We start from the raw sequence: 19,546 nt of genomic DNA, 5'->3' as shown, positions 1-19,546 counted from the left end.
GTTTTGTGTTTTGTTTAGAGACAAGCTTTCTGAGTTGCTTAACTGAGGCTGGATGTGAACTCACAATCCTCGTGCCTCAGCCCCTTGAACCGTGTGCACCACTGCTCCCTGCTTCGTCTTTCCTGTTCTTTGTGTTAGGGTGCTATAAGTTTGAGCATGGTTGGTTTCTGTGTGGAGTGGGACGTGCTGTCTCTTGACTGGGTTTAGCTCAGCAGCAGAGTGTCTGCCCTGTGAACCTGTAGTGTCCTGGTAGGTTCTTGGCACCTCACAGAAAAAGGAGAAACACAGAAAAGCAACCACAGGCTGGACACGGTGGCCATACCTGTCATCCCAGTGGCTCAGGAGGCTGAGGCAGGAGGATGGCAAGTCAAAGTCAACCTCAGGAACTTAGTGAGGCTCTATCTGAAAATAAAATGATTTTTAAAAAAAGAACCGAGGATGTGACTCAGTGGTTAAGTGTCCCTGAGTTCAATTCCTGGTACCATGCGTGGGAGGCAGTAAATAACAGAAGCAGACAACATATAGCATTACAATAAATACCCAGTACCTACAGTCATATCTACAATACTAATTAACACAAAAACAGAAATGTGGGCATAATAGTTGCCAACAACAAAAAGAATAAATGGTCCAGAACTAGATCTGACATTTAAATAAACAGCAGGTGTCAACTGTGCCATACCTAGTACTAATAAGTGTTGATAACATGAATGGTGGTGGGTCAGGAATTATAGAAACTAAATAATTCTAAAAAATGGTAAAAATACTGTTCATTAAGAGAAAGGAGAATGTGATAGGAATATATAAGAGAGTTTAGGATGTTCAAAATGTGAATGGAGAGAATGCAGAAGAGATGTAACAAGTGATTTTTAGCAGGTGCTGTGACTCACACCTGTAATCCCAGTGGCTCAGGAGCCTGAGACAGGAGGATCTCAAGTTCAAAGCCAGCCTCAGCAACTTAGAGAGACCCTGTTTCTAAATAAAATATAAAATTGGGCTGGGATGTGACTTAGTGGTTGAGTGCCCCTGAGTTTAATCCCCAGTACCGGAAAAAAAAAGAAAAAAAGAAAAAGCAAAATAAAGGAAGAGAGAACGAGAGGATTTAGCTATTGGAGAGAGAAGAAAAGAGAGAAAGAAACAAGTTCAAGATAAATAGAAACTTCTAACCCTCAAAAAACAAGACAAACAAATATCATTGGAAATGCTAAAAACGAGAAAAAAGAAACAATATGTGTATATAACCTCGAAACAATCAGCAAGAACACATACAAATGAACAGAATGGGAAGAAAAGAGGGAAAATTTCTTAATGAAAGAATTGTCTCAACTGAAGTGGTCTAAATGGTCAAGGAGGGTGGACAATCACTGCCGGTACCTGCTGCCTGGCTTCCGTTTCTCCTTGGGCTGTGCACTGAGAGGGCATGCGGGCATGAGGGGGAGAACAGCCCCTGGTCCTGGTGCTGCTCACCAAGCTGCCAGCTGGAGTGGCCCAGGACTGGGTGAAATGGCTCTCCGCTCCCCTTCTCACCAGGTAGGTAGGATGGACTTCTGCCCATACAGACTAGACTGACCACTCCCAGGGTGGGCTGCTGCAGGCTTAATGAGGGCGTTCCAGTGGCTGGGCTTGGGTCTAATGAGGCCTTAAGGGTGCTTTGGGTGGTATCTGCTCTGGAGAGAGTAGAGCAACACACCCCCAGGGCCTGGCAGCCAGGAGCCTGCGTCTCAGGAGCCTCCCAAGAATTCCGCTCACAGGCTGGGGGGCTTCCTCCACGCACTCTGCTGCCCTCAAACAGCCTTCCCGGGATGAGTTCCTGTGTGTGCTCACCCACCGGTTCAGATTCCCACCACTTCAGCTGGTCACATGAGCCTCCAGACTCCAAGGGAAAGTGACTTGGGCTCCCCTCTGCGTTCCTTACTTGACCCCCTGGGTACAATCTCCTCTGTGCCTGTTTCACTCAGGTTCTGCTGGGCACACCCTGGGCTACTGGGCATTTGCCAGGACAGTGTTTGCTGTGGTCTGCCAGCTCCACAGCGGCAAGCCGCAGTGTGGCCTCCTGGAGATGGTTCCCACCTCAGCTGCCCATGGCCAGTTGAGAAATGGCACCTTTCAAACACCAGATGGCTGTGCAGGCTCTGGATCAGCTGAGTTGAAGCTGCCTTTCTGATCCACAGGACCCTCTGTGCCAAATCTGTCCGCTACATTTCTGTCTGTGTCCTCCCTGCCCTCCATGGTGAGCCAGAACCACTGCCCCTGCTACCACCTCCCTGGGTCCAGTGTGGCCATTGATTCTTTGTTTAATGCACCCTGATTTCTGAGTCTCTAAAAGACTGTCAGATATGGAATTTCAGTGAGGTCCCTCTTTGACCCCCATCACAGAAGAAGTTTCCCAGTGCTAGAACCCCAAGCCACGGAGCAACTGGAAATGGCATCCTTCCCCGACTCTGCCATCTTGCCTCTCTCGCGCACTCTCTTTTGGGAGCATACATGTAACTGAATACCCAGAGGCAAGACGATGTACCCAGAGTGGGAAAATGTATATTTAACTTCATAAGAAACTTCCGAGCTCTTTTCCAAAGACGTGGTGCCGTTGACATTCCCCCAGCAGTGCAGGGGTCCTGCTGCTCTGTACCTTGTGAGTCCTTGGGGGTATTTTTGGTTAGTGTATATTTTTTTTCAGTGCTGGGGATTGAGCCAGGGCCTGATGCACGCTAAGCAGGAGCCACACCCTGGCCCAGGGGGTTATTTATTGTATTTCCGTACTGGGGATCAAACCCAGAGTATTTTAGAAGTAACCTTTTTGTGTTTATTTTTTACTTTTTATTTTGAGACAGGGAATCACTAAATTGCCAAGGAAGACCTGAAACTTGGAATCCTCCTGCCTTAGCCTCCCAGTAGCTGAGACCATAGGTGTGTGCCCCTGCATGGGCACTGGGCAGTATTTCTTCAAGCCATCCTGGTGGGTTGGCATCTCACGTGGTTTCATTTGTGTTTCATTGGTGACTGGATGCTGAGCATCGCGCTGTGCATCTCCCACATGCTCCTCCCCCAGCTGTGTTTCTTCCTTGATGAAGTGTCTGCTCATATCTTGTGCTCTTCTTTGAACTGGGTTGTTTGTTTGGGTGGTACAACTTTTCATTCCTATGGTTGTACACAATGTAGATTCACACCACTCATGTAATCATACATAACATAGGGTAATACTGTCTGTCTTAGTCTACTATCTTTCCCTCCCCCACCCCCTCCTACCCCATTTTCCTCTACTCCATCCAAAGTTCCTTCATTCTTCTCTTCTACCCACCACGCCGGCTTGACTTATTTCACTTAGCCTATTTCACTTACCAGCAAATGCCATAATTTTATTCGTCTTTATTACTGAATAATATTCCATTGTGTGTATATACCACAGTTCTTTATCCATTCGTCAATTGAAGGGCATCTCGGTTCTACAATCTAACTATTGTGAATTGAGCTGCTATGAACAATGATGTGGCTGCATCACTGTAGGGTGCTGATTTTAAGTCCTTTGGGTGTAAGGACTTAAAATAGCTGGGATAGCTGGGTCAAATGGTGGGTCCATTCCAAGGTTTCCGAGGAATCTCCATACTGCTTTCCAGCGTGGTTGCACCAATTTGCAACTCCACCAGCAATGTATGAGTGTGCCTTTTTCCCCACATCCACACCAACACTTATTATTGCTTGTGTTCTTGATAATAGCCATTCTAATTGGAGTTAGAGGAAATCTTAGGGTGGTTTTAATTTGCATTTCTTTAATTACCAGGGATGATGATCACTTCTTCATATATTTGTTGATCACCTGTATATCTTCCGCTGTGAAGTATCTGCCCAGTTCCTTAGCCCATTTATTGATTGGGTTCTTTGTACTTTGGGTGTAAAGTTTTTTAAGTTCTTTATAAATTTTGGAGATGAGTGCTCTGTCTGAGGTGTGTGTGGACAAGATTTTCTCCCACTCTGTTTGCTCTCTTTTCACATTGTTCATTGTTTCCTTTGCTGAGAAAAAGCTTTTTAGTTTGGATCCATCCCAATTTATTGTTTCTTGCTTTTATTTCTTGCGTTCTGGGGGTCTTTTTAAGGAAGTGTGATCCTAAGCCAACGTGATGGAGTGGTTGTTTTCTTACTGAGTTTTGAGAGATATTATTTGGGTGCAAGCCCTTTCTCAGATTTATGACTTGTAAATATTTTCTTACAATTCTGTTGCATGCTTGTCTTTTTAATTCTTTATAATGTTTTCAAAACCATGTTTAATTTATTTTTATTTCTATTTTTTGGTACCAGGAATTGAACCCCAGGGATGTCTTGCTAAGTTGCTTAGGGCTTTACTGAGTGGCTGAGGCTGGCTTTGTACTTGCGATCCTCCTGCCTCAGCCTGCTGAGCCACTGGGATTACAGGCGTGGGCCACCTCACCCAACTAGAAGTTTAAATTTCTTAAAGTCCAATTTATTTGGTTTCTGTCTGTGGATCCTGCTCTTGGTGTCTTGTCTGCTGAGTCCTTGCTTAACCCGTGGTCATGAGACCTCTGGTGCAGTGCTGGCAAAAGTGGTGGGAGCTGAGCTCTTTCCACAGGGACACTGGCCTTGTAATGCCTCTCCCTGTGCCTAGGCCCTCATGAGCTCGTGGGATATGCTCCCTCCCTCTGGTTCCTGGAAGAGTATTTCTTCCTAGAGTCTTTGTTGAGATTCCTCACTGGGGCTGTGTGGGACCAGCAGTCTCTTTGTAGGAAGTTTTTAACCATGAAGTTACCTTTTTCGGGGGGGGGGGTGTCCCAGGGATTGAACCCTAGGGTGCTTAACCACTGAGCTACATTCCCAACCCTTTTACATTTTATTTTGAGACAGGGTCTCAATAGGTTGCTTAGGACCTTACTAAGTTGCCCAGATTGACCTCAAATTTGCCATCCTCCTGCCTTGGCCTCCTGAGTTACTGGGATTACAGGTGTGTGCCCCTGCACCCAGCTGAATTTACCTTCTTTAATAGCCATAGCACTGTTTGGGTTTTCTGTGTTCCTGAGTAAGCTTGGTTCCTGGGAGGACTTGGAGGACTCAGACATGCTGCAGTCAGGGCTGCGGCCAACGTGCACACCTGTGCTCCCTCCCACTGCAGTGAGACTCACTGCATTGCCTCTGGCTCCAGAGGTTGTAAGACACCTCCAGAACTCAGGCTCCGGAAGGAAAGCAACTGTTGGTAGGACGTTCACAAGTTCCCTGGTGCACAGTGGTGCAGCCACTATGCAAGACGGCATGGTGGTGTTTAAAAAGCTAGACTGGAATCACCGTCCAACCAGCAATTCCACTTCTGGACATGTAAAACTGAACTGAGAGCAGGTCCACCCATGCTCTTGCAGCACTATTCACAGGGCCACAGGTGGGAGCAGCACAGTGTCCATGCAGGATGCGTGGACAGACACGCAGGTCCTTCCACACAATGGAAGCCCCACTGCAGCACGGGCCTGGAGGGCATCTGCTGACAAGGACACATGCTGGGAGCCCACTTCTCTGAGGTCCCTAGGAGCCACATCCACAGGGACAGGCAGTAGGGTGGTGGGTGCCAGGATTGGGCACAGGGAGGAGTTAGTGTCCGGGGGGACGGAGCTTCTGCCTGGGAAGCTGCGGCACTGTGGAAATGGGTGGCGGGCTCGAGGGGCCTGGGCTGCTGTCCTGTGGCCCCTGGACCGCTGTCAGCTCTGGGACCCCTGCACGCATTCTCCTCTGTTTCTGCCTACTCCCCTTACAGATCTCGTGTCCCAATTCTATTTGCTGTTTTCACCATTCCAGTGTCTGTTATCTGACGAGTGATATTTCTTTCCTTCTTTTAGCTCTTTTCTCATTCTCTTTTGTTTGTTCTCTGTAGTCACATGTGACAGCAGAATGCGTTTCCATCCATTGCGCACCTCTCTGGCTGTAGTAGTGTAGAGTGCCACACCTGCAGAGGCACATAGGGTGATGAGGTCCGGCTCATTCCACCCTCCTTCCCGCCCCCTGCCCTCTCCCCCCCGCCACTCCCCTCCATTCATCCCGATTGTCCTTATTCTTCCTCACCCTGCCCCCATATGCATCAGCATCCACTTATCAGAGAACACATTTGGCCTTTGTTTTGGGGGGATTTTCTTGTCTCTTTTTTCATTCTTTATTTCATCTTCTTTGGAGTTGTCTTTAGTCTGTTCTTCCAAGTCAGTCATTTCCTGTGATGTCCATCACAGTAACTTCCTACGTTGAGTTCTATTTCTAATTCTCTATTACAGTTTTTCACATAATATGTGGGGATTTTTTTCTTGTTCTTGGTTTGTATTGATGGTTTTCCTTTCCTTACTGTGTCTTTTAGGCTAAGTACATGTCCTGGGACTGTGTCCTCATCTTTTTGCTTCTGGTGGATTTTGTTCTTGGTGTTCATTTCCAGATAGTTTAGTTACTTTATTAACCCAAATGTTTCTTTGTGATCTTTAAAAGCATCCAGGTGGGTTTCATGGGTACTGTGGACTTGTCCCATGTGATCGGCTGTCAAAGTGAATCTGGCAGGTTGATTTCTGCTCTTAAAGTTTGTTGGAATGTCCCTTTTGGCCAAATGGTCAGACTCTCAGAGTTGTTGGTGTGTGTTTGCTATAAAGTTCTCTCTGCAGAAGCGCTGTCCAGGGCCTGTGTATCACTGTCCTTCCACCTGGCCTTCAGCTTCTGAGACAAGGACGGCACAAGTTTGCTGTACTCATTGTAGATTTACCGTTTCCCTTTTTGCCTTTGGAGTGTCAGTGTGAGTGGAAGGCTTGTGGAAGTCATCCTCTGTGGGGAGCCTCCCACAAGACTGAGGACCACCTCAGTCCCCCCAGGCTGCCACACCCAGCCACTTGAAAGTGGGTGCTCCCTCGCTAGCCCTGCGTTGCTGTCCGTCCTCTGCTCAGCACTGCGGTCAGGGAGCCTAGCAGTCCACCTCGGGTGCCAGCTGAGGCAGGCATCCCCAGGGGTAGGCGGCCAGCCAGGCGGGCTCTGCTTCTGCCCAGTAGCAGTGCCCTCTCCCTGGCTCCCTGGGGTGAGCAGCCACTCACACACACTTTGGCCTCTCACCCCTAACCCAGCCTGAGAATCCAGGCCCCGAGGGCGAGGATCCGGCAGCTGCCGACAGTGTGCGGGCCATCAGTGTCCGCACCCTCTACCTGGTCAGCACCACGGTGGACAGGATGAGTGACGTGAGTGTGCAGCCTTGGTGGGGCCTGCAGCTGGGCCGCTGCCCCTCGGTCTCCCCTCCCTCTGCGGTCTCCCCACCCCAGTCTTGGGAACTGCGTGAGCCGGCAGTGCTCAGCATCGCCTCCCTCGGTGGTGCTCAGAGCCCCTCACCTGCAGCCGGACCAGCAGGCGGTGTGTTCAAACCTGAACTCCTCAGAGGCTGTCCTGCCCTGGAACTTGACAGAAGCCCTGGGCAGAGCCGGGAGTGGCCTTCCTGGGGTGCTGGCTGCCCTGGAGCAGACCAGGGCCCTCTGCTCCCCAGGTCCTCTGGCCCTACCTGCTGGAGTTCCTCATCCCGGTGCACTTCACTGAGGCCCTGACCCCGCTCTGTAGGAGCCTGGTGCATCTGGCCCTGAAGAGGCAGGAGGCGGGGGCAGATGCCTTCCTGGTTCAATTCGAGGCCCACGGTGCGCACCCCCAGGCCCACCCCTGACCTGGCCCTTCCCTGTGCCTGTCCCTGCGTGGTGACTCTCTCCATGTCTCTTGTCCAGCCAACCTCCCATCTCCCTACGCCGTGACCACAAGACTGCTGGTAAGCACCACTCTCTCTGAGCACACTGGCGGGCACCACCCCCAGCAACTGGCTTGGCGCTGGCACCTGCCTCCTGTGTCCCTGCATTGCTGTCCCCATTCACGTGGCTGCCAGGGCTGCCTTCTTGGTGGAGAGCCACCCCAGCTGTTGCCCAGGCTCCCCTCCCCCTGGGTGTGGGCAGCTGGTACCTGTGTTCATTGCTGTAGCCCTGGAGCAGTCCAGCCAAGCCGCATCTGCAGGGGCAGGTGTTATGTGGACGCCAGCTCCTGCTCAGCTCGCTCCCGCCTCCATGCCCCAGGTTGTGTCTTCCAGCCCCTACCTGGGGGGCGGGCGTGGGGCCGCCTCGCTGCGCCTCCTGAGGGTCTTGCGCCGGAGCATCCACCCTTCGCTGGCCCAGCCGTGGGAGACAGCCATTCCTCTGCTGCTGGAGTGCCTGGAGGGTGAGGCCAGTGGGGTCCAGGGCACCAGCTTCCCTGGCCTCATTTCTGCCAGGGGTGTGAGGGTTTTGTGAGTCTGAGTGAGCCATCTTGGCTGTGGCCTAAGACAGGGCACAGGGAGACGGGCACAGCCACGGGCTGGGGTGCTGAGGATCCCGCTGTGCACGTTGCATGGGCCTGCTTGGCAGAGCAGGCTGACGGGGTGACCGGTCATTTCAGAACACACTGAGGAGACACTGTCACTGAAGGAGTGGGAGGAAAAGCTGCTGATGGTGAGATGGAGAGGAGCTGAGGTCGTGACCTTGTGGCATTGAGACCATCTCTGTCCTGGGCAGGGAGGGCTTGGGGGACGGAGGCTGTAGGGCCGTGCCTTCCCAGGGTCACTCTGCCTGTCGACCCGCCGGCACGGCTGGAGCAGGGCACAGGATGGGAAGTCTTGGCTGAGGGTGGCAGTCGGCCTCCCCTGGCAGCAGGACAGTGTGTTGGCTTTTGGCGGCCCTGCCGTGGGGCACTTCTCTTCCACCCCACGTGCTGCAGGACTGCTGCTCTGCCTGTCCCTCAGCCAGTCCCTCACGGGCACCCTCGTTGGCAGTTTCTGCGGGACACTCTGGCCGTTGTTTCTGACAACACCTGGACCTGCCAGCTGAGCCTGGAGATGCGCAAGCAGCTGCCGTGTTACAACGGGGTGCCCCAGGAGAAGGTGCTGGGCGGGCCAGCGGGGGGTCTACACGGTCCTCAGGCTCTGAGCTACTGTGCCAGTTGCTGTCTGGGCATGTCCCCCTGGAGAGGGAGGAGCCTGGGGCTCACCCCCTTGCTGCCTAGACATTCCAGACTGAGCCCTCTGTCCTCACGGGCCCTGCCACATCCCCTGAGCAGGATGGCACCTGCCACGGTGTCATGGCAGCGCAGGTGTCCTACAGGAAGGAGTTGGGTGCAGCCGTGTCTCGGCTCTGTTGTAGAACTTCCTGTATAGATGCGTGGGAACCACCCTGGGAGCTGCAAGTAAGGAGGTGGTGAGGAAGCACCTGCAGGAGCTGCTGGGAGCCGCCAGATACCAGCAGGAGGCAGAGCACGAGGTGAGAGCCAGGACCACCAGCTGCGTGTCGTGTGCAGGTGTGGGGGCTCCTGTCTGTGCCCAGCGTGTGTGCACTCCTTCCCACACAGCAGAGGGTGGGCTGTGCCTCCTTGTCCAGGCATGAGCACCACTCAGTGTCTCTCTCAGGGCCTGGCGTGCTGTTTTGGGATCTGTGCCATTGCCCACCTTGAGGACACTCTGGCCCAGCTGGAGGACTTTATCAGGTCAGATGTGCTCAGGAAATCCAGTGGCATCTTCAGCATTTTTAAGGTAAGGGTGGAGGTTGTTGGGAACCTGCTCCTGCATGACTGCCACCACGTGTTTGAAGGCCTGGGGTGGAGGGTGGGGGTCCTTTTCCTCTGGGGGCAGCTCTGTCTTTGCCCAGGTTTGAGGCTGCAGGGTACAGTGTCCTTGGACTTGGAAAGAAACCCACCCCTATCCTACAGCCCCTGGGTCTGGGCTCCCTTCCCAGCAGAGCTTTCCAGGAACAGGTCCCTGTGCTGACAGTGTTCTTCCCTCTGCCAGCTGACGAGGAGAGGGGCTCTGGTAGCAGTGGTGGGGAGCCCGGGAAGATGTCCTTACTGCGTTCCAGGCGGTCTACACCAGCCTTTTCCCTTCCTGGCCTGCAGAGGCTACTCAGCCAGGGCTGGATTTGAGGAAGGACTAATCCCCTCCTCCCAGTCCATAGCCTAATCTGCAGCCTGGCCACTGTCCCCCACTTTGGTCTCCAGTGACTGCCCCACTAACAGAACCTTGGGACTGGCTCAGGTGTTCAGAGGTGGACAGACCCCAAGGACCGAGGGCTGGTCTGCAGCTGCAGAGCAAGGGCAAGCAAGCTCTCTTGCCTCTGGCAGCGGGCTCCCCAGCAGTCCTCCTGTTGGTCCCTCATATGGGCGACCACTACCTCTGCCCTCTCCTGCTGCTTGGTTCCCAGTGGGCCCCTCTTGGGCAGCTAGCTTGTCCTGCTGTCACCGGGTAGTACCCTGAGTTATTCCTCTGGTGTCAGTAGCTGACTCTGGCCCTTCCAAGAGAACCGAAGGAGTGTAGAAATAGTCTGTGCTGCAGACTTCCTGTGGGGAGAGTAGTGAGACCTGAAACTGACATCCTGCCGATTCCTCCGCCCGCCAGGATCGAGGTGAGCAGGAGCTAGAGAAGGTGAAGAGTGCGCTGATTCTGTGTTACGGGCACATGGCCATGCAGGCCCCCCATGAGCTGGTGCTGGCCAAGGCGGAATCGGAGTTCCTGCGCAACATGTTCCAGTGCTTCAACACCAAGGTGGGCGCTGCAGCTCCCTGGGGGGCTGGTCACTGACAACAGTCTTATGTCTTAATTGGTTTCACTTTCTGTTGTTCAGGTTCTGGGAATAAAGGTAGAAACCAAGGTACAGTGTGCAGGAATCGGGTGTGGCCTGTGCTTTCCTGTCTCTCCTCTGGGCTGGGCTGGGCTGGTGCAGCAGCAGAGCCAGTCTGAAGCTCCCTTGGGGACTGCTCTAGACTCTTGCCCTCTCCTGCCCCTTGAAACAGCCCCCTTTTGTCGGGGCCAGAATAGCTGAGCTCCCACCTTCTGGAGGGGCCGGTTTTTATCACCTCTGAGCAACCAACCCAGGGCCCACATGCCAGAAAGCCAACTGGGCCACCCACTTTGTGGCTCAGCTTGCACATCCCAGGGACAACCCTTGGGTTCCTCTGGCTCTGCTCACTGCTGCTTTCAGGGCTGTGCTTTTTAGGTCCCAGCAAGCACCCAGGGGAGGGCTGAGCCTGAACCAGAGGAAATGGTCTTGGAGGCTCCCTTATCTCACTAACCTCTTTCTTTTCTGGCATTCCTGGCACTAACCTGACCAGGCCCACATGGGGGACAGTCAGCCACCCTTAAAGAACATAGCCTTTTGGGGCTGGTTGGCAAGGGAGGGACTGTTCTCATTTCTTTTCCCAGCCTGTTAGCTTGGGGGACTGGCCCTCTGTCCTCAGGATGGCTTTCCTCATGTCTCTGTGAGGCCCACAGACAGGGTGGGCCCTCAGCCAGGCTCTGCTCCAACCTTGGTCTCACCACATTGCCCAGTCTTCTCTAGGGACCATCGGTCCCGGACTTGACTTCAAGGCCCTGCGGTTCTTCTGACAAGGAGGGCTGGCTAGAGGGCCCTTTGAGTCAGAGTGTCCATGTCTCTGGCTGTAAAGGGAAGGATACCCTCCCAGCAGAGACTGACCTCTGCTGCTAGGCTCAGTCCTGTTGGCTGCAGAAGTGGCCAGCCCCATGGACCTGAGCAGCACTGGGGGCGGGTGTTCCTCCAGGACCCCGCCCTGAAGCTGTGCCTTGTCCAGAGCCTGTGCATGCTCAGTCGGGCCATCTGCAGCAGTGCACGGGCCAGCTCCTTCTACTTCTCGAGGAAAGCAGAACTGGTGGCACAGATGATGGTGAGCTCTGGGCAGAGCAGGCTCTGAGCAGGTTCCAGGGGAGGAGGCGGGTGGTCAGGGCACTGCCAACAGGCAGTGAGGTGGGGGCTGGGGAAGACTGAGGGGTGAGCGTAGTATGCAGCCTGGGGACATAGCAAGGGGTTCTGCGAGGACAGCCCTGTGCCTCGAGGTCCCAGCCAGCCTCTTGGCATGGGGGATAGGCTAAGCAGGGAGGAGGGTTGGTGCCTCCTGAGGTTAAGTCCTATGGCTGCCTTACCAGGAATTCATCAGGGCGGAGCCCCTGGACTCCCTGAAAACGCCCCTTAGGAAGAAGGCCATGCTCACCTGCACTCACCTGGTGTATCCTTTCCTGCCTTGTGGCCCATGAATCTGTGTGTAGTGCCGCACTGCCCAGCTAGGAACCTGGAGCCATCACACCCGTCAGCAGTTCTGCCGTCCACGTAACCCAAGAGGTTTCTGGGTAGCTGGGCTAGAGAAGGCCCTCCGCAGGGGTCACTGCTTGGGGCCCTTAACTTCCTGCTCAGCTCCTTGGAACCAGCGCTGGAGGAGCAGGCACAAGCGGATGTGATCCACAGCTGCCTTCACAGTGTCATGGGCCTGCTTCCAGAGCCTGACGGGGAGGCTGGTGGCTGCCAGGAGGTATTGCCGTGTCTCTCACTATATGCAAGTCACTGGGGCAGTGTGAGGGCCATTGTAGGTGTTGAGGTCACCTGTGTGGCCCGGTGTTGTGGCTTTCCTTCTAGACCCTGTATCTGGACACGGTGCGTGCCCTGGAGGATTTGCTGACGAGCCTCCTGCAGCGGAACATGACTCCCCAGGGCCTTCAGATCATGGTGGAGGTGTGTGGTGGTGTACGCCATCGTGCAGATGGGTAGGGGTAGAGGAGGGCCCCCTGCCGGCCCCCTGCCTGTTCTCCTGGCCCTCTCTCCCCACAGGGGTGCCTCAGTTTGATACCCTTTGCAGTGGCGTGTCTGGACAGGCAGGCAACACTCCCCGACCTGGACAGCCATGCAGGGCGCAGCCTGTTCCTCTGCCCCACTCTTTGGTGCTGGGCTGGAGGAACACAAGTCCTGGGCATAAGCTCCTAACTATTTTGGGTTGGCAAGATGGCAGGACATGGGTCCTGCTGCTGCTTCTCTCCTTCTCCCTTCAGGGTTGTAGTGGACTGGGGTGGACCTCCTGGTCTAGGAGCATGTCCTTCTAGGGCAAAGATGGGCTCTACCTGTGCCTAATAGACCTGGTTTACTCTTGGTCACCTGGGGTGGGCAGAGTCTTTGAGCAGACAGGACAGAGGGATGGGGCAGGGTGAGCTGCAGCAGGCCCTGAGATGGGAGCCACACAGTGGTGGAAGGGTGACTAGCAGGGATACTGAGCTGGCACTCAGTGCACAGGCTTCTGCTGTCCTGGGCTGCCCCCCAAGCTGGCACCTGTGTGAAACCCCTTCTTCCCCAGCACCTCAGCCCATGGATCAAGTCCCCGAAGAGCCATGAGCGGGCACGGGCACTGGGTCTGAGCGCCTGCCTTCTGCGGCACTTCCTGCAGCACCTGCACGTCAGCGTGAGTACAGGCGGGTTCGGGCACAGCAAGGGCAGCGCAGCTCGAGCTGCCTTGCCCCACCCCCCCCCCTTGGCTTGGGAGACCCTGCGTGTGGCCCTTGAGCACCGTGCGGTCTCCCTGCCCTTCCCTCTGCTGCCTCATCTAGTGCCTCGTCCTTCCTGTCTTGGCCAGGGGTCATCCTAGGGCACTGCACCCCAAGTCCCCATGACTAAGCTGCTGACTCAGTTGGCATCGTTTCTTCTTATGGGTGGGCTCTTCCCAGTTGCTTTTTCATTGCCTGTTTTTCACGCATCCCTGGTCTGACTGGGCTTTATCTTGGTCCATGTTGAGAGTGTAACCTCACTAAAACAGTGGCCACCCACCCTGAGGTCCTGGGTCCCCCATCCCAGTCTTCCCTTCCTGAGCTCCTTCATTCTCAGCAGTGGTGATTCTTAGGATGCAGGAACAGCAGGATTCAGGAGCTCATGCCCGTGGAACGGATGGAGAGGGGGCAGCTGCTGCTGCCAGGCCCTGGGAAGTAGGAGCAAAGCTGTCTGCTCAGGGGAGGGCGGAGGCACAGCTTGGAGGAGAGCAGGACACAGTGAGAGTTGGCCTGGGCCCCAGTCAGGATGCAAGGGCCACGTGCACCCAGTCCCGTAGGGCGCTGGCCTTCTAGAGGAGGGCTTCCCCAGGACATGGCGGAGTCAGCAGAGCCCTGTGTCCTGGTCCCCTCTGCTGCGCAGGTGGGGCCTCCCTCCTCATCCCCTGGCCACCCCTCTGCCTGCACTCATCTGCTTCCCCAGGACTGTCATGCTTAGGGAGCCAGGTGGACCAGGTGCTAGAGAGCTGAGCAGACCCCCCTGTGCTGGGTGTGGGGAAGGGTGCTCCCTGGGTGATCGTACCTGCCCTTCCCTGTTCCTACCGTCTCCTCCCAGGCTCTGGTGCCCTTCCACAACCTGGGCCTCCTCATTGGCCTCTTCTCCCCTCGCTGTGCGGACCTGTGCCCTGCCACCCGCCAGCAGGCCGTGGACTGCGTCTACACCTTGCTCTACCTGCAGCTGGGCCACGAGGGTGAGCCCTGCCGGAGGAGGGGCTGTGAGGGCCCCGCTCCCGCTGGGCCAGGCAAGCTGGGTGGGAGCTTGGTGGTCTGGGCCAGGCACTTGTGCATACTGGTTTGTGTCCCTTGACCTTCCCTGCTCTCTGCCTTGAGTTCAAGCTTACAGTCCCCAGGGAAGGCCTCAGCCCAACTCCTCTGGCCTCTTAGGGTTCTCCCGAGACTACCGTGACAATGTGGCCGAGCAGCTGCTCTCGCTCAAAGATGGCCTGGTACACCCTGACCCTGCCATCCTCTTCCACACCTGCCACAGCATAGCCCAGGTACCTGCCGGAACGTGTGCATCAAGACAGAGGGGCTGGCACTGCCTGGCGTCTCTAGGCTGTGCAGGTGCAGAGCAGGGGATGAGGGTGGGGACGCATTTCATTCAGACATTTTATTTGGGACCTCATCTGATACACACTGCCCACGTCCCCCACGCCTCCCTTCTGTGGGCACCATAGTCCATGCAAAAGAACAGTGGTCCCTGTGACCAGCGCCCTGGCTGAGGGTGGGGCACGGGGAGCCTCGCCACCAGGCCACCTGCACTGCAGGCTTCTGGAGCAGAGGCTTGGTGGCCTGTCCTGGGCTGGCGTTGTGTACACGGCCTGCTCTGAGCAGTGAGAGTGTTGTCCTGTGGCTTCTGGCTTGCCTGTGGAGGGGGCAGTGGTGGACCCTGCCTTTGACCACCTGGCCCAGGCACACTGTCCCTCAGCAGTCTGGAGGTGGCTCCGTGGGTGGGCTTCCCTCTTCGTCCCCCATCTCCTGTACTCCCTAGTCCCTGTGTCTAGCCTGAGTTATCTTCCCTTCCTGCCCCAGGCCTGCCTGGTGGCCACTCTCAGAGGCCCAGCAGAGCTCATGGGGATGAAGAAAGTTGCCCCTGTGCAGCCCCATGTCACTGCATCGCTCTTCTCCCTGGACGCCCCTCCTGGGTTGGAGTGACAAAGAAAGAAGGAAGGGGCGTGGTCATCAGCACCCTTTCTCAGGAGACTGGGGTGCAGGGGCACAAAGACAGAGTCTGGGCCAGGCAGGGTGGTGGGAGCCGGGTGGTCTTCTGCGACTAGCTCTTGCTGTCTCTTGACCCCTACTTCCTTTACCTTCACTTCTGGCCAGTCTCGTGCCCACAGGAGGAGGAAAGGGGCTTTTGTCAGCTGCTGAAATGGAGGGTGGCCAGTTCCTTCACAAGCCCGAGCATGGGAGCCACCTGGCAGGAGAGAGGACATGCCAGATCCCTGAGGTTTTCTACCTGAATGCTTGGTATTCCGGCCTGAGCTGGCTGCTTTGTTCTGCATCACCCTTCTAGATCATTGCCAAGCGCCTTCCACCAGACCAGCTCATCAGCCTCCTGCTAACCATGTTCGAGGGTCTGGGAGACCCCGACCAGAACTGCTCCCGAGCAGCTACAGTCATGATCAACTGCCTGCTGAAGGAGCGTGGCCCTGCTCTGCTGGAGAAGGTGAGGCGCGGGGCGCAGGCGGGGTTGGGTGGGGCCGGGCACTTGGAATCTCCTGCTGCCTTCTGTGCCCCCTGTTGTATCCTCATACCTCTGCGCCCTTTCACTGCAGGTCTGTTACCAACAAATATTGTTCTTGTATCTGAAGGAGGTTAGAATTTGACGAAAGCAAATCTGCTACAAAAAAATTAAGGATAGAAATTCGAAAGGAAAACTGCAAGCTGGGTGGGTAGCACTCCTGTCATCCCTGCTACTCAGGGAGGCTGAGGCAGGAGGATGCTTGAGCCCAGGGCACCACAGAGAGACCCTGCCTTAAAAACAAAAGTCCGTAAGCACTAATGCTTATTACGAACTTGCCACCAGCACTGGCTCAGCTCCCTGCACCCATTGCTGGCAAGGATATAGGTGCAGAGAGTCACCCAGGGTCCCAGGAGGCTACCCCCATAGGACCCCAGGGTCCTGCGTAGAGAGGTGCTGCTCTTCCCCATCACCTTCCCTGCCAGGAGCAGCCCCAGCAACTCGCGCGTTCCCCAAAGGACGGGTGGAGTCGGCGCAGAGGAACAACTTGAACCACTGTAGCAACTTGAAGCAAGTGCTGCTCAGATTTATTTTAGCTCTTCTTTTATAGTATTAAGTAAAGCAGGATTAAACACGATACAAGTTGTAGAGAAATCACCACAAGATTTGTCATTAACCACACTCTCCAGCGGGTGTCTAACATGGAGTGGGTACATTAAGGCCAACTTTCTATATTCACTTAAGTTACTCACATAAGCAAATTACAGTGAAAGATTTTTTCCTCTTTTCATCCTACTGGCCTTTGTCAGCATAGTGACTCTATTTTAAGCTAATTTTACTGAACTGCTAAGCAAAACATGCACTTAATCTTTAGCTCATATGATTATGTTTTCAATTTAACCTTAAAGGTCTACTCTGTTACCTAAAGAAGCTCAGTTAAAACTAAGTCAGGTTATTTACTGTCAAACAATCAGTGTGAGTACTTAATTTTTATCCTAATTTTCTTCATGTTATTGATTTGTCCTCTTCCTATTGTAGTACACATGTGAGGCCTCAACCAGCATAAACTACTCATAACCAGTTAACATGCAATGAGGGCATTTGATCTCAAGATAATATTTTTCTAGTTGTTTGCCTATGCTGTTTCTTTGTTCTTTAGTCCTACATTTCCAGGGTGGCCCTTGACATCCAAGCCCTTGAAGGAAGGACAAATATTGGACATTTGTCTATTTACCATTAATATTAATTATTCATTCACCATTTTCATTGTGCACTCCTGTTTAGGGAAGAGGTGAATCTGTGGGAGGTGGGTCCCTATCCTTGTTTGCTTGTTTCCCTCTAGGTGGATTCCACACATGTCCCCCAATCCTGTAAGCTAAGTAGGGCGGTCCTTGCACTGTGGGGACAAGAAGGCTCCTGTTTTGTCAGGGGCAGGTGTGGTCAGCATAGGAGCAAGCGATTCCTGTAACTGTAGTTTTCTGAAGAACGCCTCACACTCGGTACCTTCAGACTTATGTGTGATATTGGTGCATATTTTTAAAGCATTCCTCATCCTTCCCCAAGCTCCGCACACTCATTGAGGTTAAATTCTTATCACAACCATCCAGGGACTGTGATTTGCAGTTGCATAGTTATAACTATGATATTTACAAGAAGTCACCCAACTCCTAGGAGAGATGATGGCGGCAGTTTCCTGGAATGGTGGCCTCGCCAAGCCCGTCCCCATGCTCAGACCTTGTCAAGCAGCATGGTGGAAATAGTCCCCGCCACTTCCCCACACAGCCGGTTCACCTCTGTGTCTGTGAGCTCAGCCTCACACCCCGCACCTGTCTTCTCTTGCATGACATCTCCGGAGTGGTTTCCAGACACATTGGAAACAACCTTGAGGCACCAAGTGTGAATCAACGCTGAAACGTGTCCCTGGCACTCTGGACATCTGGGGCTGCTGGGCTCCTGGGGGCTGTGGAGCAGGTGCCTAAAAGTTCTGGAGCTGCGGGGACAGGCTCAGCCTCCTTGCGGGAGGGATCTTGAGGCTCTGCACTGAAGCTTGCATCCAGCAGAGGTACTGGGCTCAGGCAGGCTTCCTTGAGCAGGGCCACCTGCCAGCTCCAGGCCTTTCACCCTGTCCCCAGCCAGTGCCTCCCATGACACCCTGTCCCCCGGCACTGCCAGCACAGCCTGGTTTGGGAGTTCTGGGGTAGCATTCAGGTGAGGTCCCCATGTCATTTCCTGCACTGCTCACGGTGTTTTCGACTGCCACCTCTGAGCACTTGGGCAGTTTCCAGCTGGCACCATCAGGAAGAGCCGCCAGGACCCCGGACCTGAAGGTGCATCTCAGTTGGGGCACACCTGGAGCGTGGTGGCACTCCTGGTCAGGGGCTACTTGGAGAATGCGGGCCTCAGGGTCCAAGGCTCGTGGCCAGTCTTGCCAGGACTGACTTCCTTTCTCCAGTGAATGTGTGATGCTTCACGTTAGGGTTTAATTTGCTTTTCTCTAGTCCTCGGAAGTTGAACGCTGGCAGATTGCCAGCTACTTGGACACTCTTTTGTGAAGACACCAGCCTTTGCCCATTTTCTTTGAGTTGTCCGTGCTTTATTTGCAGGAGTGCTGTGTGTATTCTGGATACGGCCTGTTACTAGCTGTATGTCCTGGAGGGATGGGCAGGAACTGGCCAGTAAAGAAGAGAGGGTATTGAGTGGAATGGGCGTCTTGCCCAGAGAGTTCCCTGTGGTACAGGCTCTGGAGAGGGACAGTGTTCAGGTGCCATAGAGTGGCCAACATAAGAGGCTACGGGTGTGGAGGTGCTGCGTGAGGCTTGGGAGGGAGAAGGGCAGCGGGACAGGGACGCAGGCGTGGTTCATTTTGCAGGTGCAGGTTCAGGAGGGTGGAGGTGCAGCCGTGGCTTGGAGGTCTGCCTGGTGATGGTCTGCAGAGGGAAGGGCCGCTGGAGGTGGAGGCCGGGCCTGTGGTTGGTGCAGCGCTGCCTGTGCCACGCTCGGCTCATCGTCGCCCAGCCTCAGGCCCTGCTGCTTCTGCCTGGGGTGTCTGAAGGAGGGGTGGTGAACCTGCTGCACCAGCCCCTTCAGGCCCTGCCCTCAGCTCTCCTGGGGTTCTCAGAAGTGGGGTTCCTGGGGTTCGTGGCAGCCTGTGGCTTCCTGAGGCGCTTCCCTGCAGCTTTCGGCCTGGCTCTCCTGTTCACGTCCCCACCGGCAGTGCCCAGGGCTGCTGTGTGCGGACCTTCCGAAGGTGCTCACCGGTGCTTGCCAGGGCTCCTCAGCCTCTACTTGGCCTTTTTGACGGTGGCCCCGCGGGTGTGCGGCATGTTCATGGTGTTTTAATGTGCACTCCTCATGGTCCTGAGGCCGAGTGTCTTTTCGTGGCTTTTTGGCCATTCATGTCTCATCTTTGGAGAAATGTCTGTTTAAGTCCTTTGCGTGTTTTCCGATTGGCTGTCCTTGTTTCTCTTGCTGCGGTTCATACTGCTCAGGTAGCAACCCCTCGTCAGGTCCATTCTGTAGCTCGCCATTGCATTGCTGACTTCTTTTGAGGCAGGAAGTTCTCAGGTGGATGCCATCCAGTCCACCGGTTTTGTTTGGTTGCCATGTCCACTGTCCTGAAGCTTTCACCCTCTGTTTCTTCTAGGAGCTTGTTGAGCCCTGTGTCCCTGTGCTCTTGACAAAGATAGGTTCCCTCCATGGACCTGACCTGCCGAGCCAGTTGGTCATGGTGGCCCACAGGAGTGGTGCTGTTGACACCAGCC

General features: G+C 54.6%; 1 protein-coding gene across 16 annotated transcripts in view; it reads left to right on the top strand.

The window, feature by feature from the left end:
• Mroh1 (maestro heat like repeat family member 1) overlaps positions 1–19,546 on the top strand; it is a 91,279-nt gene that overhangs the window by 60,381 nt on the left and 11,352 nt on the right. For 14 of the 16 annotated variants that reach the window (XR_007107647.1, XR_007107648.1, XR_007107649.1 and 11 more), the window contains 18 exons: positions 7,083–7,193; positions 7,493–7,637; positions 7,722–7,762; positions 8,061–8,202; positions 8,419–8,471; positions 8,792–8,899; positions 9,159–9,275; positions 9,422–9,544; positions 10,403–10,549; positions 10,629–10,655; positions 11,563–11,685; positions 11,945–12,024; positions 12,210–12,324; positions 12,429–12,524; positions 13,138–13,242; positions 14,157–14,292; positions 14,486–14,598; positions 15,618–15,770. Coding sequence is in view for 13 of the 16 variants with exons in the window: in XM_047543921.1 (XP_047399877.1) it covers positions 7,083–7,193; positions 7,493–7,637; positions 7,722–7,762; positions 8,061–8,202; positions 8,419–8,471; positions 8,792–8,899; positions 9,159–9,275; positions 9,422–9,544; positions 10,403–10,549; positions 10,629–10,655; positions 11,563–11,685; positions 11,945–12,024; positions 12,210–12,324; positions 12,429–12,524; positions 13,138–13,242; positions 14,157–14,292; positions 14,486–14,598; positions 15,618–15,770 (1,935 nt within the window). In the remaining 3 variants the exon portion in view is untranslated. The remainder of the gene's footprint in view (positions 1–7,082; positions 7,194–7,492; positions 7,638–7,721; positions 7,763–8,060; positions 8,203–8,418; positions 8,472–8,791; positions 8,900–9,158; positions 9,276–9,421; positions 9,545–10,402; positions 10,550–10,628; positions 10,656–11,562; positions 11,686–11,944; positions 12,025–12,209; positions 12,325–12,428; positions 12,525–13,137; positions 13,243–14,156; positions 14,293–14,485; positions 14,599–15,617; positions 15,771–19,546) is intronic. The other 2 variants (XM_047543962.1, XM_047543952.1) reach the window with 1 other exon arrangement.

Source organism: Sciurus carolinensis, chromosome 1 (assembly GCF_902686445.1).
Source record: "Sciurus carolinensis chromosome 1, mSciCar1.2, whole genome shotgun sequence".
Lineage (NCBI taxonomy): Eukaryota > Metazoa > Chordata > Mammalia > Rodentia > Sciuridae > Sciurus > Sciurus carolinensis.
The sequence above is the reverse complement of the archived record's forward strand: the minus strand, read 5'-3'. Positions and strand labels throughout refer to the sequence as shown.